This window comes from Marmota monax, unplaced genomic scaffold (assembly GCF_021218885.2).
Source record: "Marmota monax isolate L192 unplaced genomic scaffold, Marmota_monax_Labrador192_F-V1.1 WCK01_AAM20220418_F8-fsc00021, whole genome shotgun sequence".
NCBI lineage: Eukaryota > Metazoa > Chordata > Mammalia > Rodentia > Sciuridae > Marmota > Marmota monax.
Genome location: NW_026695228.1, coordinates 26,520,520 through 26,546,063, shown reverse-complemented (window position 1 = coordinate 26,546,063; position 25,544 = coordinate 26,520,520). Strand labels below are relative to the sequence as shown.

The 25,544-nt window shown below is 43.5% G+C and overlaps 1 protein-coding gene across 9 annotated transcripts in view; it reads left to right on the top strand.

Annotated features, from left to right (window-relative positions):
* Ilf3 (interleukin enhancer binding factor 3) overlaps positions 1-25,544 on the top strand; it is a 36,319-nt gene continuing 10,775 nt past the window's right edge. For 6 of the 9 annotated variants that reach the window (XM_046436869.2, XM_046436866.2, XM_046436868.2 and 3 more), the window contains exons 1-12: positions 1-140; positions 14,412-14,509; positions 14,814-14,852; positions 15,290-15,519; positions 15,652-15,829; positions 20,514-20,661; positions 21,999-22,090; positions 22,486-22,581; positions 23,395-23,506; positions 23,959-24,056; positions 24,633-24,744; positions 24,825-24,935. In XM_046436869.2, coding sequence (XP_046292825.1) covers positions 14,507-14,509; positions 14,814-14,852; positions 15,290-15,519; positions 15,652-15,829; positions 20,514-20,661; positions 21,999-22,090; positions 22,486-22,581; positions 23,395-23,506; positions 23,959-24,056; positions 24,633-24,744; positions 24,825-24,935 — 1,219 coding nt within the window. In that variant the 5' untranslated portion in view covers positions 1-140; positions 14,412-14,506. Of the gene's footprint in view, positions 141-9,772; positions 9,850-14,411; positions 14,510-14,813; positions 14,853-15,289; positions 15,520-15,651; positions 15,830-20,513; positions 20,662-21,998; positions 22,091-22,485; positions 22,582-23,394; positions 23,507-23,958; positions 24,057-24,632; positions 24,745-24,824; positions 24,936-25,544 lie in introns of all 9 variants that reach the window. The other 3 variants (XM_046436865.2, XM_058576763.1, XM_046436867.2) reach the window with 3 other exon arrangements.

Below are 25,544 nucleotides of genomic sequence, written 5' to 3'. Positions count from 1 at the left end.
CCTCCTCCCTCCTCTTCTCGCCATTGCAGTTGGAGTCAGCCGCCCGGCGCGCACCGCGTGGCTTTAGGGGGGAGACCCCGGTGGGCTGTGGCAGGAGGGAGGCGACGGCGGCTGCGAACGGGGAAGGGGACGCCGACAAGGTAAGCGTCAGTGTGGCCGCGGCTGGGCCCACTCCCGCCTCTGCCCCTCCCCCCCGCCCGTTCTCCCTCTTAGCACGGTCCCAGTTGAGCGGTTGCGGTGGCAAGGCTGGTGACTTCTAGTGCCTCTTGCTTGCTTTTGGCTCCCGGGTCCAGACATCCAATGCCTTTCTCCTTTGCCGGCCTCGCTCCCGCGCTCGGCCGTTACTCTCCCCCATTGTGCCGAAGAAACAAAATGGCGGCGGCGGTGGCGGCGAGGACCCGGTGCGCGCGCATCCTCCCCCCCACTTCGTGGCCCCTCGGCCCGCTTCGGCGCCTCTCGCGGGGGGTGCGCGCGCACTGGACCCTCGGTTGCCGCCTCTCCCGGGCCGGGCTTTGTCTGTCGCTGCGCCGCTGGGCGCACGCGCGCACGTGCCTAGAGCACACACCCCCTCCGGTTCTGAGCATCCTGGCAGGGACGGACCCCCCCCCCCCCTGCTTTTTCACCCTCTCCTCCACTTTGTCCCAGGTTCTTTCTGGGTTCCTGGAGGGTCACAGGTTTCTAAGGCGGGAAACGTCGCCTCCATTGTCCTCACAGGGTGAGGAAAGACGGATTTCCCCCTTAACGTAAACCTTTTCTCTAGACCTATTACGGAGGAAGACTTTGTGGGTTCGTCGTGTCCCCAAATCTCTGGTCCAGAGGCCTCCACGAGGTAGTGGCCAAACTTAGGATTTAAGATGGCTCGTTCTTTAGATCAGGTGGTTTTCATTGATGTTGAATGTTTTCCAGATTGTTTAGGATTAGCATCCTACCCCCAAACGCTGATGTGATGTGATTCTTGGGGACTGTTAACTGCAAAACTGGGACCCAAACGTGCGTTCTTAAATCCTTTTGTACCTTTATTTTCTCAAGTAGCTGAGCAGTTGAGATTCTTGAGGTTAACCATGAGGTTCTAATCCAGTTAATCTGCTACCTGGATGAATTATTTGTGCTATGTGATGACCTGCATGTACTTCCGCTGTTCATTGACCAAATTTGGGAAGAGTAAGCTTACTTTTCTCACTATTTCCAAAATTGCTTGCAAGTTGCTATTTAGGGACATGATGGATCAACAAGAAAGTATCATTTTTCGGTGATAAACCTCCCTTTTCTGGATACAGGTACTTCAGTGGTTCTGAATCTTTCTGGTTGTTCAAGATTTTGTGGTCTCTACAGTAAGTGGTATCATAGCATATTTAGGGTCTAGGAAAATGAGACTTGCTATCTGAATGTAGGACTTAAATTTAGGATTTTACACTGTCTTTTCCTCAGGTATTTGTGATTGGGACCCTCCATGGATTGCTCACAGTGCTGCCACTATGCTTTGTGTGTCCTCTCCTGGGATATGGCCACCATATCAGACTGTGAAGAAAGTGTGTAGACCTGAGCCTCATGTACAGCTGGAAAGAGGAAGGGAAAAGGCCTAGGAAGCTGACAGGTGTTACTGAATCTGCCCAGTAGTGCTGGGGTCTTTGCATTTAAGCTGTCTCTTGGCTGTTTGGAGAGCCCTTGCACCCTGAGATTTGTGAATGGAATGGAACAAGCCTTAGTGTAAGAGTTTCACAGGCTTATTGTATTCCTGATTGTGAAGAATCTAAATTTGTTGTTCCTTATTTTTCTTCCTTTTTGTTTTTAATCCTGTATTGGGGTTTGAACCTAGGTCTTATGATAGGCAAATATTCTGTCACTTAGGTCCTGATTTTTCTTTAATTCTTTCTGTCCAATAACACATTGACAAGAGCAGCTACTAAGACTTTGATCTCACAGATGTGCTTTTTTTAGGATCTCTGGATAAGGCCTTCAGGTAGGACAAGGTGGAGCCAGTGCTGTAAGTTGATCTCTTTCCTTTGGGTAAACCATAGGCAGCATCTTTTCTGATTTTAGGCTCTAGAAAGATGTAGAATTTAGAATTTTTTTTTCCTTAAAAAGGCATTAGATGTTTTCTTCGGGGTGAGGCAGCAGTCTCTTACCTCTTTCACCCTTCTTTCAAGTGCCTTCCAGTCACCCCTCATGGCCTCATGGGAGTGATTTCTTTCCCCAAGAAACTTGAATTTTTATAAGCCTTTGGCCTTGGTGTCCTGCTACATTTTGTCAGCAAGTTAAGTCCACCTTTTGCAGTTGTGAAAGATGGGCAATGTCACCATCTAGTGTTAGCATGAATGGTCCAGGAACTTAGGGGATCCCTTTATTTTGATCTTGCTTTGATTGAAACTTCTCAGCAATTTGGTTTTTTTCTAGGTTTTGTATATTGGGCGCCTTGTATTTTAGCAAAGTCCCAGGAGAGAGAGATTTGGTTACTGTTAACAGTGGGTTGGAGTTACAGGCAACACAGTGAGTGAAGTGGGCTTTGGGCTCTATAATGATGATGTGGATTTCCGTTTTCTGCTGTGGCATTTGGCGGTTTTATCCAAAACAAGTAGGTTATCTCTCTGCTTTAATATTTAGAGTAAGTGCTGAAATCATAATGAAGGCAGATGTGTGTAAGGGAACCTTGTATTTTTAAAAATTGTCTATGGTAGGGGCTGGGATTGTGGCTCAGCGGTAGAGCACTCGCCTAGCACGGGCGGGACCCGGGTCAATCCTCAGCACCACATAAAAATAAAATGCATTGTGGTGTGTCCATCTACACCAAAAAATAAATATTTTTTAAAAAATTGTCTTTGGTGTGGATACCTTTTTTCCAGAGGTGATCCCTTTATAAATAACAATTGGAAATTTAAACATTTTAAGTAAGTGTTGTTTTTCAGATGTCTTGAGAAATATCCAGTTGAAAAAATTTTTTTCCTGTTGCTCATAAAATGTCTAACAGGGCTGGGGTGGTGGCTCAGTAGTAGAACACTTGCCTAGCATGTGCGAGGCACTGGGTTTGATTCTCAGCACTGCATGTAAATAAATGAATAAAAGATCCATCAACATCTGAAAAACAATGTCTATGTAACAAAGACTGAAAATGTAACTGTGTATGTTGATTGGGATGGAACCCAGGGGCCCATTGAATCTGAGGCAAGTGCTCTGCCCAAAGATGTAACTAGTTTTAAAACCAAAATGTGTATACTACCTAAGGGCCATGTTCTTTAGACCATTTATGATCACCAGGGATCATTTAGTTACAAAGTTGAATGTATCTTTTTTATTAAAGTGAGTAAACTTGCTTCAGATTATTTTTAGAATTTTAGTAATAATGAGAATGACCCTGCTGGCAATTTGAAACACATAATTTGTCTTAAACTTGCCAAACAGCTGTCTTTCTTTCTTTCTTTTTTTTCCTCTTTTGCAGCAATCTCTGAGCTACATCCCCAGCTCTTGTTATTCTGTTTTGATACAGGGTCTTACTGATTGCTCAGGGTGGCCTTCAACTATTGGGCTCAAGTGATCCTCCTGCTTCTGTCTCCAGTAATTTATAATTTATTTTAAAAAATCTAACCCAGGGCTGGGGTTGTGGCTGAGTGGTAGAGCACTTGCCTAGCATGTATGAGGCACTGGATTCGATTCTCAGCACCACATATAAACAAATAAATAAAGATTCATCAATAACTATTAAAAAACATTAAAAAAACTAACCCATGAACATCCGTAATCTCAGCTACTCTGGAAACTAAGGCAGGTGCATCAGGAACCGAGGAGATCATGGCCAGCCATAGACTCAATATTAAGGGAAAAAATGTCAAAAACATGGAAACAAACAGCTCAGGTTCATAGGAGAATTTAATAATCATTTGATTCATAGGTACAGTGCAGTATCTTCATAGGAGGGAATAATTGTTGACCAGTTAAATGTGGAGGTTCTGTGGACTGCCTAGTGATGATAACTACATTTTCGCAAAGCAAACTGTATAAACTAACAGAAGGGGAGAGCAGGAATTAAATGAATTTTAGTGAAGTTACTTAAGTCTTTTTCTTTTAATTTTGGGGATTGAACCCAGAAGTGCTATACCACTGAGTCACATCCCCATCCCTTTTTTTTTTTTTTAATTTATTTTTTAGTTGTAATTGGAAACGATACCTTTATTTCACTTATTTATTCTTAGGTGGTGCTGAGGATCCAACCCAGGGTCGTGCATGTGCAAGGCAAGCTCTCAACCCCAGCTCCCCCAGCCCTTTTTGTGTTTTGAGACAGGGTCTCACCAAGTTGCTTAGGGTCTTGCTGAGTTGCTGGGATTACAGCTTCTTTCTCTGCACACAATATGAGTCTCTTTAATCCCCCCCCCAAGTTATTCATTTATTTATTTTTTAATATTTGTTTTTTAGTTGTAATTGGACACAATAGCTTTATTTTATTTATTTTTATGTGGTGCTGAGGATCGAACCCAGGGCGTTGCACGTGGTATGCAAGCGCTCTACCCTTGAGCCACAACCCTGCCCCAAAATTATTTATTTTTTTTGCAGTGCTGGTAACAGAACCCAGAGCCTCAAGTTTGCTAATAAGCAAGTGCTGTACTACTGAGCTAACCCTCAGGTCTGCTTTTTAAAATCCAAGGTTGCAACTTGGAAAATGGTTTAGCAGTTTTTTATAAAACTGAACTGGCAACTGGGACTGAGGTGGTATAGCTCAGTGGTAGATCACTTGCCTAGCATGTGCAAGGCCCTGGGTTCAATCCCCAGCACCCCAAAATACTAACTAGCTACTACTATGTGATGGAGCAGTTACACTCTTGAAAACATACATATTCATAGTAGCTCTAAGAGTCACGATCTGGGGGCTGGGGTTATGGCTCAGTGGTAGAGCATTTGCTTCCCATGTGCAAGGCCCTGGGTTTGATCCTCAGCACCACATTAAAAACAACAACAACAACCCAGATGTCCTTCAGTATGTGAATGGTTAAACAAACACTAGCACATGCATCCTAATGAATATTATTTAGCAACAAAAGAAGAACTCTATTGAGTGAAATAAGGAAATATGAAAGGTTACATAGTCTACAATACCATTTCTATGCCATTCTCTGTGTGTGTGCTGAGGATTGAACCCAGGGCCTTGCACATGCTAGGCAAGGTGCATGGTAAGAACTTGCTTTACCACTGAGATAACACCCTCATTCCTCTGTGACTTTTTTTAATTTTTGTTTTTTGGTATCTGGGATTGAACTAGGGTGCTTAACCACTGAGCCACATCCCTTGCTCTTCTTACTTTTTATTTTGAGACAGTCTCACTAAGTTGCTGTGGGTTTCACTCGTTTGCTGAAGTTGATCTCCAATTTGCTGTCCTCCTGCCTCAGCCTCCTGAGTCACTGGGATGATAGGCCTGTGCAGCCATGTCCAATCTTGTGCTGACATTCTTAAAATGACAAAATACAAAATGGCTGATTGGATTAGTGGTTGCCAGGGGCTAGGGAGTTGAAAAGGCTAGAGAAGGTTGAAAAGTGGATTTAAGCACAGAGCAGCAGGAGGGATCCTTGTGTCGTGGGGGCATTTTCTATACTTTTGACTGTTTCAGTGTCTTATAGTGATTAAGCTATTGTGCTATAATATTTTTGCAAGGCATTACCACTGGAGGAAAAGAGTAGTGTATTTTTTTTTTTTTTTGGTAATATGAAAGATTGAACCTAGGTCCTAGGGGCCTGGATCACTAAACTACATCTGTAGCCCTTTACATTTTTATTATTTATTGGTACCAGGGATCAAACCCAGGGTTGTTTTAGAACTGAGCTACATCCCCAGCCCTTTTTTAATTTTTTATTTTGAGATGGGGTCTTGCTAAGCTGCTGAGCCTGATCTCTTGGTTCAGCCTCCATAGTCACTGGAATTACACACGTGTCACCACTTGACACTAAAAATGAAGGAAGGAAATAAACTTGAAGATGATAGTCCTTTAAATAGAAAATATTAGAAGTAGTTTATTCCTAATCTTTTTTAAAAAAATATCTTTATGTGGTGCTGAGGATTGAACCCCTGCCTCACACATGTGAGGCAAGCAGGCGCTCTACCTCTGAGCTATAGCTCCTATTCCTAGCTTTTGACCTGTTGGTCAGTAGAAACATTGTTGCAGGCAGAACCAGGAACAATTGAGTTATACTTTTAAATTTGTGGTGGATTATTCAATTTCTCAAGAGTAGCACAGAATTTAGATTAGCATCAGCTGGCTGGGTTGATTTGTATAAAATTGCTTTCCATATGTTCTTGATGATGTGAAACTATAAAAAGTTTAAGGAATCACTGAGAGTAGCTCGTTTGTATCATTTTACTTCAGAGCCCAGGATGGGCTAGCTTTAGAGACATCCAGAAGCTGGCTTGAGTCCATGCAAATTTTAAAACCTAATTCAGTCTTTTTAAGATGGATATCCACTTCAGGACCATCCCCCAGAGTCACTGGGAAGGCTTTTAAGATTTTGTGAAACAAGGTGGCAAATAGGTGGGTCATGCCTGTTTATTCATTCTCCAAACATTGGTGTGCCAACTTGGGTATGCTTTTTCCCAGCTGCAAGTTCCTTGAACTTCATATTGTAGTCAGTGAGGAAGAAGGCTATCACATCCTAGGCATAAAGGTTTTGTGGTTTTACATCTTACTCTGCATGCTGTGGGTGGGCTGGTTTCAGGAACAAAAGAAAGATACCAATTCCTGCATGTTAGAATATGCAAACCACATGCAAAACATGTTTAAAATCCTGGTGCTTCACTTACCACTTTTACCTGCCTTGCGCCCCCCCCCCCCCCCCTTTCATGAGGCTGGTCTTGCTAGTGCCAAGCTGCATCATGACCATGGTTACAGGAGCAGCTTTTGTGGAGGTAGATTGCTATGGGGCAGTGGAGGCTTGTGTATAGGTGGGTGCTGTGGGCTTCCCTCCTTTATTGTTCATTCCTTAAAAATCTCTTGAGAAGGAGGTTGGTGCTCACCTTGAAGACTCTGGAGTCAGTTCATGAGATGGAATCCCTGGTGTTCAAGGCCAGGTCAGCTGTCTTTTTTTTTTTTTTTTGTACACAATACATTTATTTTTATGTGGTGCTGAGGATTGAACCCAGGACCTCGCACATGTTACGTTGAGTGCTCTACCACCGAGCCACAACCCCAGGCCCAAGTCAGCTGTCTTGACTGACAGATCTGGAGTCAAAACTAGATCTTGATGCTAGTTTTGTTGACTTGCAAAGAAGAATAGCTCCAGTCTTTAAACATATGATAGTCCTTTAGATAGAAAATATTAGAAGCAGTTTATTCCTAATCAGTTAATGAGTACTCTTACTTGCTTTGTTCCTCTGATTCAGAAGGCATCACCACAGTGACCTGGTCTAAAGAAGGGGGGCCCAGGGATCAATGGACTATAGGCAGGCCAGGTGTGGTGGCCATACCAGCTGAATAGAGCCAAGTGAGTCACTTCAAGGGTGCACCTGTCTACTAGAGGAGAGAATGAAGTGAGGCAGCCGCCGGTAGCCAAGACTTGCCTACCGTTTCTGTTCAACAGAGAACACAGCAGACAGAAAACTCACATATGGCAGGCTCTCTCTTTTTTTTTTTTTTTTTTTGTACCAGGGATTGAACTCAGGCACTCAACCCCTGATCCACATCATGTCCCCAGCCCTATTTTGTATTTTATTTAGAGACAGAACAGAGTCTCACTGAGTTGCTTAGCACCTCGCCAAATTGCTGAGGCTGGCTTTGAACTCGAGTTTCTCCTGTCTCATCCTCCTAAGTAGCTGGGATTACAGGTATGCGTACTGTGCCTGGCCAGGCCACTTATGTGAAGATGTGTTTCTGGGGCATGTTAATAGATGGTGGGGGTTCTTTTTTCTGTTTTTATTCTCTATTTGGGAGTGAATCCAAAGGTGCTTTGCCATTGAGTACATCTCCAGCCCTTTTCAGATTTTTTTTTTTAAGAGGGGGAGAGAGAGAATTTTAATATTTATTTTTTAGTTTTTGGCAGACACAACATCTTTGTTTTGTATGTGGTGCTGAGGATCGAACCCAGGCTGCACGCATGCCAGGCGAGCGCGCTACCGCTTGAGCCACATCCCCAGCCCCCTTTTCAGATTTTGAGACGAGAGTCTTGCTAAGCTGCCCATGTTGGTCTCAAACTTCGTGATTCTCCTGCCTCAGCCTCCCTAGCAGCTGGGATTACAGATGAGAGTCAGTTGCGCCTGGCTATGGGGTGGTATTTTGACTCAATGAATGTCATTCCCTACTGGTGGAAGAGTGGTTTTCTATTCAGGACCCTTGCTGCCTGTCAAATGGTATTTTTAGAGGTTTTGCTTCAGCTGGGGGGTGGGTGGGCAATGTTTTCTCTTGCTTTTAACAATACTCAGAATATAGTGTAGTATTTTTTAAAAATATCTATGGATTAAGGGATTTGTATAAATTTAATGTGTTAACCATTTTAATTGTCTTATGTTTAAACATATTCATAACACTGTTACAAAGAGAAAATAAGAGAAGGGTGACAAAAGTGAGCACATACCTTTACACACAGCTTCGGTTATGCTATTGACTTTTTTGTGTGTGTGCTGGGGATTGAACCTAGGGCCTTGTGCATGCTAGACAAGCTCTGTACAACTGAGCTATATCCCAGCTCATTGATTAAGCCTGTGTTTCACACCTTGTCCACTATCTGTATATTCTATTTATCCTTTAGTAACTTCACTTTTTTAAAAATATTTTTTTAGATATACGTGGACACAATATCTTTTTTTTTCCTTTTTTTAAAGGGGGGAGAGAATTTTTTTTTAATATTTATTTTTTAGTTTTCGGTGGACACAACATCTTTATTTTATTTTTATATGGTGCTGAGGATCGAACCCAGCACCCCGTGCATGCCAGGTGAGCGTGCTACCGCTTGAGGCACATCCCTAGCCAGGGCACAATATCTTTATTTTGTTTTTTTATTTTTATGTGGTGCTGAGGACTGAACCCGGGTCTCACACATATGAGGCGAGCGCTCTACCACTGAGCCACAACCCAGCCCAGTTACTTTACTTTTTATGGTGTATTTGAATCTAAATAGCAGCACAAAGTTGAAGTCTTCCCTCTGTGGCTTAGTTGGAGTTATTTTTTGTTGGGGGGTGCTACTGGGGATTGAACCCAGGGGTGCTTTACCACTGAGCTGTAATACCCATCTTTTAAAATTTTATTTTGAGGCAGGGTCTCATCAAGTTGCCCAGCTTTCAACTTGTGCTTCTCTTACCTCAGTCTCCCAAGTAGCTGGGTTTATAAGTATGCAGCATTGTGCTGGCTGTTTCAGTAGTTTTTTAGGTAATTATTGTTCTTTTTCTTTACCCCCTCTCTTCCTTCTGCCCTACCTCACTCCTGCCACCCCAGTACTGGGGAATGAACATAGGGGTGTGCACTACCACTGAGCCACATCCCCAGCTCTTTTTTTTTATTATCTGATACTGGGGATTGAACTTGTGTGCTCAACCACTGGATCATATCCCCAGTCCTTTTTTCCCCCCTTTCTTTCTTTTTTTGTCGGACACAATATATTATTTATTTATTTTTATGTGGTGCTGAGGCTCAAACCCAGGGCCTCGCACATGCTAGGAGAGTGCTCTACCGCTGAGCCACAACCCCAGCCCCCTTTCTTAATTTTTGAGATAGGGTCTTACTAAGCAGCTTAGGACCCCAGCCTCCCAAGTCACTGGGATTATAGGTGTGTGCCACCACACCAAATCTTTGTTTTTTATTCTGAGACAGGTCTTCCTAACTTGCCTGAGCTGGCTCAAATTTGCCAATCTTCCTGCCTCAGCCCCCGAAGTGATGGGGGATTACAGGTATGTGCCACTGTGGCTGCCTCCTCCCCCTCCCCCCCACCCCTGCCTTTTAAAGTTATGTACAGATCTTGAGTGTGCTCTTGAGTGGGTTTTGACCAGTGCATCATCCTAAAAAGCCCTCTTAGGCTCCTTCCCAAAGTGGTCCCTACCACTATCCCCACTCATGGTTCTGAATTTTTTTCTAGTGTTCATTAGTTTTGCCTTTTCTATAACTACTTTAAGATTGTACCCAGGGGTGTTTAACCATTGAGCCACAATCCCTGCTGTTTTTTTGGTGTGTGTGGGGGTACTAGGATGAACTAATGGGCATTCAGCCACTGAGCCACATCCCCAGCTCTATTTTGTATTTTGTTTAGAGACAGGATCTCACTGAGTTGCTTAGCGCCTCACCAAGTTGCTGAGGCTGGCTTTGAACTTGTGATCCTCCTTTCTCAGCCTCCCAAGCCCCTGGGATTACAGGCGTGCACCACCATGCCTGGCCCCAGCCCTTTTTCGTACTTCATTTTGAGACAGGGTCTTATTGAGTTACATAGTGCCTCAGCCCCCTGAGCTGTTGCGATTACAGGCATGCACCACCACACCCAGCTTAGAACTTTTTGGAGATGGAAATATTATTCATTTTGGTTCTCAGTTATACAGAACAGTTATAGGAGCCCTCACAAGTCAGTTCCCATGCCTTCTGGGAGCCTGTATTAGTTTCTAACACTTGTGTATTTTCTGACAATGCAGTATGACCCTGGCTCACCCTACCTGGTATGTTCCTGTTTCAGTCAACTTACTTCTCCAAGGAAGTTGTTTTAAACTAACAGTCCTACAAACCCATTAATAAAAGGGTCTTAGTCTTAACCTTGCTGTAAAGTCTGTTCAAGATCTATAGTGGAGGCAGACTTTGAGGTGAAGAGATGGTACTGTGTTTCATGAACCTTAGTGCCTGGCATGATCTTGCACGTGGAAGGAAGGAATGATTTTCTCTTTTAGGATATGCGAGATGGTCAAGTTTCTAGGAATGGTCCTAGTTGGCCTTACCCATCATTGTCCCAACATCTATAGCCCAAGGCCTGGCACAAAAGAGAGGTGCATGCTAAATACTTTTTCAATAAACACAGAGTGGGTTTTTTTTTTTGTTTGTTTGTTTGTTTGTTTTAGTTGTAGGTGGACACAATGCCTTTATTTTGTTTGTTTATTTTTAGAGTTGAACCCAGTGCCTCACACATGCTGGGCAAGTGCTCCTCTACTACTGAACCACAACCCCAGCTCAATAAATAAATAGGGTTTTAAATTGCGTTCTTCCTCATCATATTGATGATATTGCAGCATAGATGAGACCAAGCCTGGTGGCCATGTGACAGGACTTGGGAGACTGTCACAGTTTATCATGTAGCTTAGGTGTCTCTTTGTGCCTGTCAGAAAACAGGCTGTGTTTGTTTCATTTTTTAGTTTATCTGCCATGTCTGCACCTTTGTAGAAGTTTTTTAAGTTTACTCTGCGTTAAAAATGAAACTGGGCTGGGGTTGTGGCTTAGTGGTAGAGCGCTTGCTTGCCTAGCATGTGTGAGGCACTGGGTTCCATCCTCAGCATCACAAAAAATTAGAAAAAAAAAAAAGGTATTGTGTCCGACTACAATTAAAAAAACTGTCATGGAGGGGCTCAGCAGTAGAGCGCTCGCCTAACACGTGCGAGGTGCTGGGTTCGATCCTCAGCACCACATAAATATAAGTAAGTCATTGTGTCCAACTACAACTAAAAAAATATTTTAAAAAACTGTCATGGAGGGGCTGGAGTTGTGGCTTACTGGTAGAACACTTGTCTAGCACATGTGAAGCAGTGGGTTCAATCCTCAGCACCACATGAAAACAAATAAAATAAAGGTATTGTGTCCATCTACAACTCAAAAAAAAAAAAAGCTGTCATGTGGGCCTGGGTTGTGGCTTAGTGACATAGCACTTGCCTTGCACATGTGAGGCACTGGGTTTGATTCTCAGCACCACATAAAAATGAATAAACAAAATAAAGATATTTTAAAAAAAACTGTCATGGAAATTTTAAAACATGCACAAGCGAACCCCAGTATATCCATCTCCCAGCTTCAGCAGCTATCAACTCCCATAGTCTTTGAAACCAGGGGAACTTTACTATTGAGCTACAGTCTTCAATCCTTTTATTTTTTTGGTATTGGTGATTGAACCCTGGGGTGCTTTACCACTGAGCCACTTCCCTAGCCCGTTTTTCTTTTTATTTTGATACAGGGTCTAAGTTGTTTAGGGCCTTGTGAAGTTGCTGAGGCTGTGAAGTCTACCTCAGCTCAGACCTTTTATTTATTTTTTTTGGTACTAGGGATTGAACCCAGGGGTCTTAAACATTGAGCTACATCTCTGTTTATTTTTTTAATTTTGAGACAGGGTCTGTTGAGGCTGGTCTTGAATTTAGGATTCTCTTTCTGCAGTCTCCTGAGTAACTGGGATTATAGGTGGTATGTGCCACATTGTCTGATAGGTTCATATGTTTTTAATAATTTTTTTTTTTTTAATCGGCTCCTCCCCCTGATCCTTTCCTGTATTGGGGCTTGAACTCAGAGGCACTCTACCACTGAGCCATATCATCAACTCTTTTCAATCTGAGATAAGGTCTCCCTCAGTTGCCTAAGCTGGCCAGGTATTTCATCCTCCTTTCTGGAATATTTTAGGGTGAATACTTGGCATGTAATAAATGTATCTGAAATATGTATAAAATAGATAATGATGTTCTTTCCAAACATGACCCCAGTATCATATGTTCCTAGTTGAAAGATTATTCATTATTACAGGACACACTTGGGTGTGCAGTTTGCTCATCACTTAATCTGCATCAGTCTGGTAATGTAGATTTTTTGGGGAGTACAATTTGGTCTTTTTTCCCCCCCAGTAGTTACAGATAAGCAGCATGCTTAGGCAAGCGCTCTGCCACTGAGGTACGGCCCCAGCTCCAAGTTGGTATTATTTTTGAGGGATTTCTATCATATACTTTTTGTAGGTTGACTCCTGTAATTTTCATAGTCTCCCTGCATAGAGTAAAGGGACCACCTCCATGCTGCAGCTGTAGGGAGGAAGCTGCACTGAAACTGTTCAAGAGGGCACAGCTAGTGGCTGAGGGCACAGGGTTTCAGGCTCAGGTTTGTGTGGAACTTCCACTTGATTGAATGGCTCACCAAGGGTCCAGGCACAGGGAGCAGCTAAGCCTCAGACTTGGTCTCCCACTTTTCCCACCCCATGCTCCCTCTGTTCCTTTATCCCTCTCCTCTCATGAAGACTTTAACCCTCCTACATCCTGTTGCTTGGCTCTGTGAGGGTATCACCCACTGTTTTTCCCTAGGTGTTAAGGTTTAGAAACTTACATGTTTGTAATTCGAATTGCTAGGTAGTCCTGAAGCAACATGAGAAATTCTTGATTTGGTCAGTTATGTAAGGATTTGTTCGTGAAACTGCTTGCTGTTTGTATGATTGAGGGGGAAAGTGGAGTCATCTGGTCTGTGGATGGCTGTTGTTGTTTACTTCTTTGGAAGATTTCAGTATGGGCAGACTGTTTGTTTACAAAGAGCGGGAATTGAGTAGGTTATACTTGGCATGTTATTTAGTAGAGACCAGAATTGTAATTATAGCCACTTTTATTGTGAAGACTTACATTGTCTATTTTCGTTTGTCTCAACCTCTCTAGAGTTGAGCCCAAAGGAATACCACTTGATGTAGTTGTCATATGTGCCTGTTTTTTAGAAGGTCTTTGCTTTTCTATAAAACAGAAGCCTTTTGGCTCACTCTCGTGCTTGTTTTCCTTCTTTTTAGCACATTTAAGGCCTAGAGCTCTTCTAAAGCTCTTTTTTCTTTTTTAAGCACCAAGATTTTGATGAGCTTTTCTGCTTTTTACTGTTTTTTTTTTTTTTTGCAGGCTTGTTAATATTCTTGTATATATATTTTGGTCCTGTTGATAGAACCCAGGGCTTCTAAGCATGTGCTCTACCACTGAGCCGTACTTATAAAAATTGGTAGACTTGGGGGGCTGGGGATGTGCCTCAAGCGGTAACGCGCTCACCTGGCATGCACGGGGTGATCCTCAGCACCATATAAAATAAAATAAAGATGTTGTGTCCACTGAAAACTGAAAAATAAATATTAAAAAATTCTCTCTTTCTCTCTCTCTCTTTAAAAAAAAAAAGTTGGTAGACTTGGGGATGGGGTGTGACACAGCAGTAGAGCATTTGCCTGATGTGTGCAAGGCACAAGAAAGGAAAAAAGAATGCTTACTGTATGTGAAGAGATGATGAAGGAAAATAGAAAAACGAGTTAAAACTGACTGAGTGTGGGCTGGAAGTCAGACCTGACTTCCAGAAAGTAGCACTTTTCATTTTAAGGGAATTTATAGTTGAGTGCCTTGCTTTAGCACTGGATACTTGAAAACAAAGATGTGTCCTTCTGTGTTAACAGGCCCCTTTGTGAGGCAGCACCCATGTTCTTACTGCCAAATATCTGACTGCTAAAATTAGAAACTATGTATTAAATATTTGCAACTAATAAGATTTTCTGGTCTTATAGATAGTTGAAGTATTGATAACACCAAGGAAATCTGTGACAATTTGAAAAGATAAGCAAAAGTTTGATTTGCAGACACTACAGAAAAAGAAATAAAAATGGTAAGAAAGTTGTGTTTTTGTTTTCATTTATGCACAAAGATGTTTGTAGTAATTCCCCAAAGCATTTGACTACTACCATTTTATATTAGACTTTTTAAATTATAAAGTAATGTGTGTCATAATAATTCAAATACAGTAGTCCCCCCTTATCCGCGTTTTTGCTTGCCATGGTTTCAGTTACCTGTGGTCCATCGTGGTCTGAACATATTAAATTGAAAATTCCAGAAATAAACAATTCATAGGTTTTAAATTGTGCACCGTCACAATGCCTGCGTCATTCACCTCACTTCATCTCATCACGTAGGCATTGTATCATCATCACTTCATCACAAGAAGAAGAAGGGTGAGTACAGTGCAATAAGATATTTTGAGAGAGTCCACAGTCACAGAACTTAATTACAGTTTTTGTTATAATTGTTATGTTATTGTTGTTAATCTTTTACTTGCCTGATTTACAAATTAAACTTTATATACTTACCTATGTAGAGGAAAAACAGAATTATGTTGGGTTTGACATGTTGACGGCTTTAGACATCCACTGGGGTCTTCCAATGTGTCCCCCCGCGGACAAGGGGGACTACTGTAGTATAGAGGTGTATATTGCCCCATTCCTTTTGCTTGGATAAAACAGCTAAATTTAGTTGTCTAGCTTCCTAGTCCTTCAGTTGTATTCATACAGTCATTTTTTATGTGACTATTTGGAAATGTGCAACTCAAATGAGAAGTGGTGGGTTGCCTAGTCTCTTTACATCATTTTTAGCTTAGTTTTCACATTTCCAGCGTCCAATGCGAATTTTTGTGAATGATGATCGCCACGTGATGGCAAAGCATTCTTCAGTTTATCCAACACAAGAGGAACTGGAGGCAGTGCAGAACATGGTGTCCCACACTGAGCGAGCCCTCAAAGCTGTGTCTGATTGGATTGATGAGCAGGAGAAGGGCAGTGGCGAGCATGCTGAGTCTGACAACATGGACGTGCCCCCAGACGATGAGAGCAAAGAAGGGTCAGGGTAAGTTTGAGATTTTGTGTTGTGAGACAAGTCAGTGTAGAGGTCATCATCTCTTTTTCCTAAGAAATTCTACCTTTCTGGGTCCTGGCTATACCCACTTCCCACTGAGCCAGGCTTTGGTCTGTCCCTCAGGGAACAGAAGGCAGAACATATGACCAGGACTCTGCGGGGTGTGATGAGGGTTGGCCTTGTGGCAAAAGGCCTTCTCCTGAAGGGAGACTTGGATCTGGAGCTGGTGCTGCTATGTAAGGAGAAGCCCACAACTGCCCTCTTGGACAAGGTGGCTGACAACTTGGCCATCCAGCTCGCTGTGAGTGTTAACACCACCAATGGCCTGGGGTGGGGGCAGGCAGGAGGGTGTAATGGAGGACATGAGGCAAAGGAAAAGGATCATGTAGACTCCCTCTTATACTTGCATGTGGAGACCTCCTCTGTAGGTAATAGAAAGAATACCACAGAGCAACTGAGGGTCTGTAGGAAGTCACCTGCTGGTGATAATGGCATCCATACATTGCCAGCTAGTAAGGACCTAGTGATTGTCATGTACAAGGCTGCACAAGATCCATAGCCAGACTCAATTGGATGGGTGGATAGATGATACAAGAATTAATCTTCCTTCCTCAGCCAGACCTGGTTACAGACAGACATTTTATTTTTAAACATTCACTTATTTTTTAAAAATGTATTTCTTGTTGTACATGGACACAATACCTTTATTATATTTTTATGTGGTGCTGAAGATTGAACCCAGTGCCTCCCATATGCAAGACGGGAGCGCTACCACTGAGCCACACTCCCAGCCTCTCAACATTGATTTATTTGTTCCATTAAAAAAGCATTGTTGGGGCTGGGGATATAGCTCTGTTGGTAGACTGCTTGTGTCACATGCACAAGGCCATGGGTTCAATCCCTAGCAACACACACACACACACACATACACAAACAAACAAGAAAACATTGTAGCCTTGCATGGTGGTGCACATTTGTAATCTTCAAGGATTTGGGAGGCTGAGGCAGGAAAATCAGAAGTTCAAGGCCAATCTAGGCAATTTAGTGAGACCTTGTTTCAAAAAAAATAGAAAGGATTGGGTTGTAGCTCAGAGGTAGAGTGCTCCCTTGAGTTCAATCCCCAGTAGTAGAAAGAAAGAGAGGAAGGAAGGAAAGAAGAAAGAAAGGCAGGCAGGCAGGCATAAAGTTAACGTGGTGGCATTCCTATAATCCCTGCTATTTAGTAGGCTGAGGCAGGGAATTGTTAAGAGGTCAACCCGTACATCACTGCCGTATGCTGCCTCTTCAGGATGATCTCTGGATTTAGCTACAAAAAAAGGAAAGAAAAGAAATTTAAAATGAGCCTTAAGTCTTGTTCTGTTAAAAATAAAACATTTTCACTTGTAATCATTTGTTCTTGCACATGGGGCTGATAGTTTGGGATTCAGGACAAAGATCAAAATTGAGATCTGTAATGAGTGTAGTACCTTAGGAACACTTGAGGACCTACTAAAGAGGATGCCCCTATAGTATTTATTTTTAGACGTGATTTTTAAATTTTATTTATTTATTTTTTCATATTTTTTAGTTGTGGTTGGACACAATATTTTATTTATATGTAGTGCTGAGGATCAAACCCAGGGCCTTGCACATATTAGGCAAGCACTCTACCGCTGAGCCACAACCCCAGCCCTTAGTTATGATTTTTAAATTCGTTTTACCATTGTGTAAAAAAGTTGGTTTTTTTTTTTTTTAAAGAGAGAGAAAGAGAATTTTTTAATATTTATTTTTTAGTTTTTGGCAGACACATCTTTGTTTGTATGTGGTGCTGAGGATCGAACCCTGGCCGCATGCATGCCAGGCAAGCACGCTACTGCTTGAGCCACATCCCCAGCCCTGTAAAAAAGTTTTAAGTGTAGCAAATTGATGTATTTTTAAAGGAAAAACTTGTAGTCGTTCTTTTTTTTTGCCCCCTATGTGGCACTGGAGATTGAACCCATGGCCTTTGGCATTGAGCCCTGGGTTCTTTATTGTATCTTGGGAACAGGGTCTTACTAACTTGCTTCAACTGGCCTTGAACTTGCAATCCTCCTGTGTCAGCTTCCAAAGTTGGGATAATAGGTGTGTGCACCACATCCAGCAAGAGTCTTTAAAAAAAGTAATGGAGGGGCTGAGATTGTAGCTCAGCAGTAGAGGGCTTGCCTAGCACATGTGAGGCACTGGGTTCGATCCTTAGCACCACATATAAATAAATAAAATGAAAAGGTATTGTGTCCACCTACAACTAAAAAAAATATTTAAGGAAAGAAAAAGGTAGCTGGGTGTGGTGGCACACACCTGTAATCCCAGCGGCTCAGGAGGCAGAGACAAGGAGGATTGTGAATTCAAAGCCAGCCCCAGCAGTTTACCGAGGTGCTAAGCAACTCAGTGAGACCCTGTGTCTAAATAAAATACAAAATAGGGCTGGGGATGTGGCTCATTGGTTGAGGGCCCCTGAGTTCAATCCCTGGTACTTCCCCCCCAAAATTAATAATGAAACAGGGCCTGCCTACAGTCCCCCCAACTCAGGAGGCTGAGGCAAAGAGAATCACAGGTTTGAGGCCAGCCTCAGAAACTTGGCAGACCCTGCTTAAAATAAGAAGTAAAAGTGGTGAAGTACCTCTTTAGAAAAAAGATAAAATAATTAGTATGGGCTTGGGCTGTAGTTGGGTGGTAGTAGAGTTTATGTTGAACATGTGCAAGACTCTTTTAGTTCAAAGCCCAACTCAAAAAAAAAAAAGAGCTATCTTAATCATTTGAGTGTTATTGTTTTTCCTCAGGGATATTTGGTTGTATCTGGAGACAACAGGGGTGGGGTGGATACTCCCACACCTAATAGGGGACAGGGATGTTGCTGAACATCCTGTGATGCATAGAGCAGCTTCCCTCTCCTTCAACTGAGAGTTATTCAGCCCAAATTGAGCACAATGGCACACACCTGTAATGCTAGCAATCCAAGAGGCTAAGGCAGGATGATGCCAAGTTTGAGGGCAGCCTTGACAATTTAGCAAGATCCTGTCTCAAAATACCTAGGGCTGGGGATTTAACTCGTTGGATTTATTCCCAGTACTGTCCAAAAAGAAAAAAAAAATTCAGCCCAGAAGGTTGATTGTGCCTAAGTGGATAAATCTTTTTATTGGTACTGGGGAACCTAGGGGCACTTTACCATTGGGCTACATGTACAGCCCTTTTTATGTTTTTATTTTGAGATAGGATCTCACCAAGTTGTTTAGGGTCTTTCCAAGTTGCTGAGGCTGGGTGCAGACTTGTACACTTCCTTTCCTCTGAGTGACTGGAATTACAGGAAATAAATCTTAATTTAGATTTTCTGGTCCCTTCATTTTCTCCACAGCACAGTTACTTTGTTTCCTTTAACCAAAATATTAAGAGCTTGAGTTTTTGTCAGAAGTGCTATAAATAATAAAGAAAGGAAAAATCAGATTGTTGTAAACATCTTTATAGATTTTCATTTGTAGTACATACTTACAAACGTGTCATAGGATATAGACTTTGTGTGTGTTTATATACCAGGAATTGAATCCAGGGTTGCTTAACCCCAGAGCCACATCCTCAGCTTTAGTTTTTTGTTTTGAGTCATGGTCTCACTAAGTTGCTGTGGCTGGCTTTGAATTTGTAGTCCTCCTGCCTCAGCCTCCTGAGCTGCTGGGTTATAGGCCTGTTCCACTGTGCTTGATGGAGGTAGTTTTTTTTTTTTTTTTTTAAACCTCATGTGGTTTGTATTCCACAGTTTGGCAATTTAATGCAGCATTAAAATAGCCATAGCTGGATACCATTTGCCTATGCTTCCCACATACTTCAAACTGTCCCTGCAGCCTTATGGTGTGGACATGTTCAGTTCATTTTTCAAATCAACTTTTTTTGTGTGTGTGTGATCCAGGGATCACCTTAACCACTGAGCAACATCCCCAGGCTTCCCCCACTTTTTAAAATTCTTTTTGTACTTTTAGATGGACAGAATGCATTTATTTTATTTATTTTTATATGGTGCTGAGAATCAAACTCAGTGCCTCACATATGTTAGGCATGCACTCTGCCACTGAGCTACAGCCCTAGCCCTCCAGCCCTTTTGTATTTTATTTAGAAATCGGTCTTGCTGAATGCTTAGGGCCTTGCTAAGTTGCTGAGGTTGGCTTTGAACTTGGGATCCTCTGCCTTAAAAACCTCCTGGCTTAGAAACCTCAGTCTTAAAAAAATTGATTAATCCAAAGTTATCGATTACTAAGTAACAAAAGGAAGATTCACACTCTGTTCTCCTTCAATATATATATTTTTAAGTCTTTTATGGTGCAGGGGATTGAACCCAGGGCCTTGTACATGCTAGGCAAGTGCTCTACTACTGAGCTACATCCCCAGCCCCATGTCCTGTTCTCCTGCCTGATCCTAAGCTCTTCCCTGTTGCATTTTTTGTTTCATGGGGTTTTCACTATGTTGACTACACTATCTTTGAACTCCTGGGTTCATGTGATTCTCTTGCCTCATCCTCCATAGTAGCTTGGACTTTTGCCACTGTTCTCAGCCCTCAGTGCTTTTTCTTTTTGATACTAGCAATTGAATCCTGAGCACTTTACCACTGAGCTATGTCCTCAGCCCTTTTTATTTTTAAGACAGGGTCTCACTAAGTTACCCAGGCTGATCTCCAACTTGGGATCTTTCTGCCTCATTCTCCCAAGTCACTGAGATTACAGGTGTGTGCCATTGTGTCTGGTACACATTGCATCATGAAGTTAGTAGAAATGATTTCTCTTGCCTATGGAATTAGTGACGACTCCTTCAGAATAGCAAGAAAATTCCCCAGGGCTGAGCCAGCTAAGGGACAGGCTAGATGGAGGCTTACCTGGCATATTACACCCTGAAAAGCTGGCTTCTGTTACAGAAACTGGCAGAGTCGACTAGAACTGTTGGTTGCTCTGGGGAGAGTGTTTTGAAATTTGCATTTTCTATTTCAGGCTGTAACAGAAGACAAGTACGAAATACTCCAATCTGTGGATGATGCTGCAATTGTGATAAAAAATACAAAAGAACCTCCATTGTCCCTGACCATCCACCTGACATCCCCTGTTGTCAGAGAAGAAATGGAAAAAGTATTAGCTGGAGGTAGGGAAGCTGAAGCAGGCTGGCAGGACATTGAAAACTTGGTGTTCCCTCACTGTTCAAATGTGCTATTCAGTTTTAGACTGCTTTGATTAGAGGGTACAGGTGTAGATTTGTCCACCTTTACTCTTGAGGTCATATCTCCTATTGGCTTTGATCACTGGGAGTTTGTCCATTTGGTGGCACTAAAAGTGAGTAGCACTTTTCATAGGGAATTGCACCATTGTTTTTCTTAATCCTTGAATCTTCTTTCATATAAGCATTAAACTTGTCTCCCTGTTGAGCCATTCTCTGGCCTTGGAAAAATGGGTCCCTGGTAATCTTACAATTTTGCAGTTGTTAATGACAAACAGATGGCTTGTGCATGAATGTCACATTGGAATTGTTAGGTCAGTTTGTGTTGCAGCAGAACTGAGGGCTGCTTCCTTTGTCCTCTGCCATTGGTACTTCTGTCTGGTCAAATGTCTGAGACATCAAGGGCCCATTGCAACATTGTAAACTGTTGCAAGCCTTTCCAACTGAATCTTTGCACATAGGACACTGATTCTGTGTCCACAATTCATTGTCTTCCCTGGGCCTCTCCCATGACTGTCTCAGACTTTATTCAAGTCCCAGATAGATGGCAGAATAGATACACACTCCGGCTCTGTTGCAGCATAGAGTGACATGGCACCCTTTTTGCAGTTATGTTATTTACCTTTGGCTCTCATTATCTGAAGCTGAAAAGCAAAAGCCCTTCTAGCTTATCCATTTAGGGACGCTGGACCTTTGACCAACAGGACTCTCTCTGTCAAGGGCTGGGGCTAGGGCAGTCCCGCCTAGTGGGCGGAGGTGGTCCCCTTTGCCACAGATGCCTTGGGATGGCTGTTGTGGGAAGCTGAGCGGGAGTTTATTTCCCCTCCCCCACCTTTTTTGTCGTTTTTTTTTCTATTGAAAATTCTAGTTTAGAGAATTTATGGGGAGGAAGCAAGGGAATAGTCTATTAGAAGATAGGATGCACCTATCTTTCCTCCCTTCCCCATGGATTATTCCTTTTAGAATAACTTCCCACTTCTAATTTTATTTTTTTGTTTTTTGTTTTTTTTGTTGTTGTTTTTTGGTTTTTTTGGTTTTTTTTTGTTTTTTGTTTTTTGTTTTTGGAGGGGGCCTCCAATTTTTCTGATTTCCTCTCAGGGCAGAGTTCATTGCACTCTAGCTTCTCCTTCCCTGGTCAAGGGTGGAGATGAATTCAGATTCTGGGAGACTCAGCTGCCCTTTAGGAAGCTGCCATATCCCCTTTCCACCTGACAGAAACCCCTTGGTCAAACTGTACCTTGTCTTCTTATTCCATCCATGAATAGAAACGCTATCAGTCAACGATCCCCCGGATGTTCTGGACAGGCAGAAATGCCTTGCTGCCTTGGCGTCCCTCCGACACGCCAAATGGTTCCAGGTTTGCATTTTGTTCTTCTCTTTGTCTTTTGGTAGAGAATTCCTAAGTTTTAACTTGGCTAACTTTTACCATAAAGTTTCTGTAACATTGACGATAGCCGTGCTGATCTTAGCACCTGTGGCCATGGCCGTGCAGCTGCTAACACAGAGCACGTAAACAAATTTGACACCCCTGAGGAGCCTTGTGACCAAGCAGGTGGGCTGCTGCTGCTTTGTGTTAAGAGTAACAGCAGTGTCATACACCCGGTGAAGTCACTGCTGACCACATAACTTGGTGGTTGTGCACACTTAACCGTTTACCCTTGGCAAAGCAGCACCATGAAACTTGTGTTGTCCATGTTGGTCTTGTTTCTAGGGAAGTGCTTTCATGTAAAGAATCTGTCCTTTCTTCTTTAGGCAAGAGCCAATGGGCTGAAGTCATGTGTCATTGTCATCCGAGTTCTGAGGGATCTGTGTACTCGTGTACCCACCTGGGGCCCCCTCAGAGGATGGGTAAGGCACCCGTAGCCATGACCAGAGGGTTGTATATAGCAGAGGCTGTCTCCTATTTCAGGAATACTGGGTGATATTGGGCATGTATGGCCTTTCAAGGTGTGGCTATCATGTCCCTTCACTGTTTCTTGTTGGGCAGTTACTGTTGTCCAGACTCTGGGTTGGGGCCTAAGAGCTAGATAAGGATCCTCCATGGGGGATGTTCAGGCTTAGCCTAGGGGAAAAGGCAGGCCAGCCTGTACAATGTGACTTGTTTCATAAGAAGCATTTGCAGATCCTCTTGGATAATCAGCAAACTAAAGCTTTTGAACCATTCCTAGCCAGCTGCCTATTTCCTTTGGGTGTTTTTATGTACCTACTTATATGCTCAATATTGTATATTGGTATATACAGCCAAAAAGATTTCTTGGGCAAACCTGGTGATATGGCTCAGTGATAGAGCACTTGCTACGCATATGCAAGGGCCCTGGGTTCCATTCCCAGGATCTCCCAAGAAAGAGAAAAAGGAGCTTGTCCCTTTGGAGGTAGCCTGCATTGTCCCTTGAAAGATTATTCTTTGCTTTATCTTGAAAGCTTCTTGCTCTCAAGGTGGTACCCATTCTCCCTTGAGTATGTCTCTGTGGGGGAAAAAAAAAGAACGAAAATAGTGTACTGAATCCTGCCCCAGGTCTCACCTTTGGCTTTGACATAACTGGATGGCTGTGATGCTAATACTCCCCACCCCTGTCCCACTCACCCAGTGATATTGCCTTGCTTTGGACTTAGCCAGGCCCATCCCAAAACCTGTTACTCACTTTCACTCTTTCCTTTCAGCCCCTGGAGCTCCTGTGTGAGAAGTCCATTGGAACAGCCAATCGGCCCATGGGTGCCGGCGAGGCCCTGAGGAGAGTGCTGGAGTGCTTGGCGTCCGGCATCGTGATGCCAGGTTGGGGCCTTGTGGTTTGCAAGTTGCAGGGAAAGGACAGGGATCAAGGGCCTTTGGCCACCTCCTCGCTGGTCCACTGACTGGGTTAGGGCAGCAGCAGCAGCAGCAGCAGCAGCAGCAGCAGCTCCGTGTACCCCGCTAGGGCCGAAGCATGTGATTACCCTCTTGCACCATCATATCCAGCCCTGTGCCGGGTCCGCAGCTGTGATTCAAAGGGCGGATCCGGGGGCAGTGGTGACCCACTCCCACATGACTTTCTTGCTCTGAGACATATGTGGATTATTTTTGTCAAGGGCTGGATGCCGAGTGGGTCACCGAGCTCGGCGTGTTTTCCAGAGCTGGGTGTGGATGGGGCGCGGGGGAGTAACGCACCTGGTCCCCTCAGCCAGCACAACTCTTCTGAGATGCTAAAAGATAATCCTCTGCATATCTTCCTTGTTTCCTGCCTTCAGATGGTTCTGGCATTTATGACCCTTGTGAAAAAGAAGCCACTGATGCTATTGGGCATCTAGACAGACAGCAACGGGAAGATATCACACAGAGTGCGCAGGTATAGTTGTCGCCATTGCCAACGTGAGCCCGTACCCAGTTTGCACTCACTGGCTCCCAGTTTCATTACTGAGTATTCACAGGGCAGCCCCTGGATCATAGGTTCAGGTTGTGAACTGAAGGCAAGGCATGAATTTTGATACAGGGCGCCCCAATCTGGGATTCTTCTTTCCCCTTGGCGCCATGCGTGGTTGTTGTCTGCCCCTCAGTCTGCCTGAGTGCCCTGTTGGCATATAGAGTGCAGCGGGGAGACATGTTTGCTATACAGATTGCTCCAGGGGTCCTTCCCCTGTGCAGGCCCACCACCTGGCTCCGTGTGGCAACCAGTGCCCAGGTTGGGGTCTCCTGTATTCTTCTTTAAGGGGGGTGGTCACTGGCTGGCCTTCCCCCACAGCAAGGCTGGGCTGAAGCAGTCGGTCAGGCCCTGCCCTGGCTGTTGGGGGACCCCTCCTTTATGTAGGGGACATCATTAGTAGTTACCTAGCTCCTGCTCCATCTCAGAAGACATTAGTGAGCAACATATGCTATAGCTGTGAGCACAGGGCAGCCAGGTCAGACTCTTCTTCCCCTTCTCCAGCATGCACTACGACTTGCTGCGTTTGGCCAGCTTCATAAAGTACTCGGAATGGACCCCTTGCCTTCCAAGATGCCCAAGAAACCAAAGAATGAGAATCCAGTGGATTACACCGGTAAGCATACACAGGCATTGGGTAACTAGGCTCTTCAGAGAGGCCACCTATAGCCCTTCCACCCTATTTTCCTGTTTCAGTTCAAATCCCCCCCAGCACTACTTATGCCATTACACCCATGAAACGCCCAATGGAAGAGGATGGTGAGGAAAAATCTCCCAGCAAGAAGAAGAAGAAGATTCAAAAGAAAGGTACAGGCATATGTCTTGTTGGTGTTGTTGTTTTAGTCCTCCTTCAATTTGGTTGGCCCCAGCACTGAATTTTGCTTTCCTTTTTTTTTTTTGAGACAAGGTCTCCTGGGTTGGTGAGGGCCATATAAATTGCTGAGGCTTGCTTCAAACTTGCTATCCTTCTGCCTTAGCCTTCCAGCTTGCTAGAATTACAGTTGTACACCACCACACCCAGCAACTTGATTTTTTTTTTCTTTTTTTAAATTTTTTATTTTGTTTTGTTTTGGTATGGGGGATTGAACCCAGGGGCTCTCAACCACTAAGCCGCATCCCCAGATCTTATTCATATTTTATTGAGACAGGGTCTCACTAAGTTGCTAAGGACCTCGTTAAGTTGCTGAGGCTGACTTTGAACTCTCAATCCTCCTGCCTCAGCTTCCTCAGCAGCTGGGATTATGAGTGTGCACCACTGCGCTGACCTTCATTTTTCTTGAATGTGATTTTTAAGTCCTTTAAAAAATTAGACTGGGGTTATAGCTCAGTGGAGAGCCCTTGCCTGACCATGTTCGAGGCTTCAGTTTTGATCCCTAACACTCTCACAGATGACTGGAACACATGGGGGTGGATGTG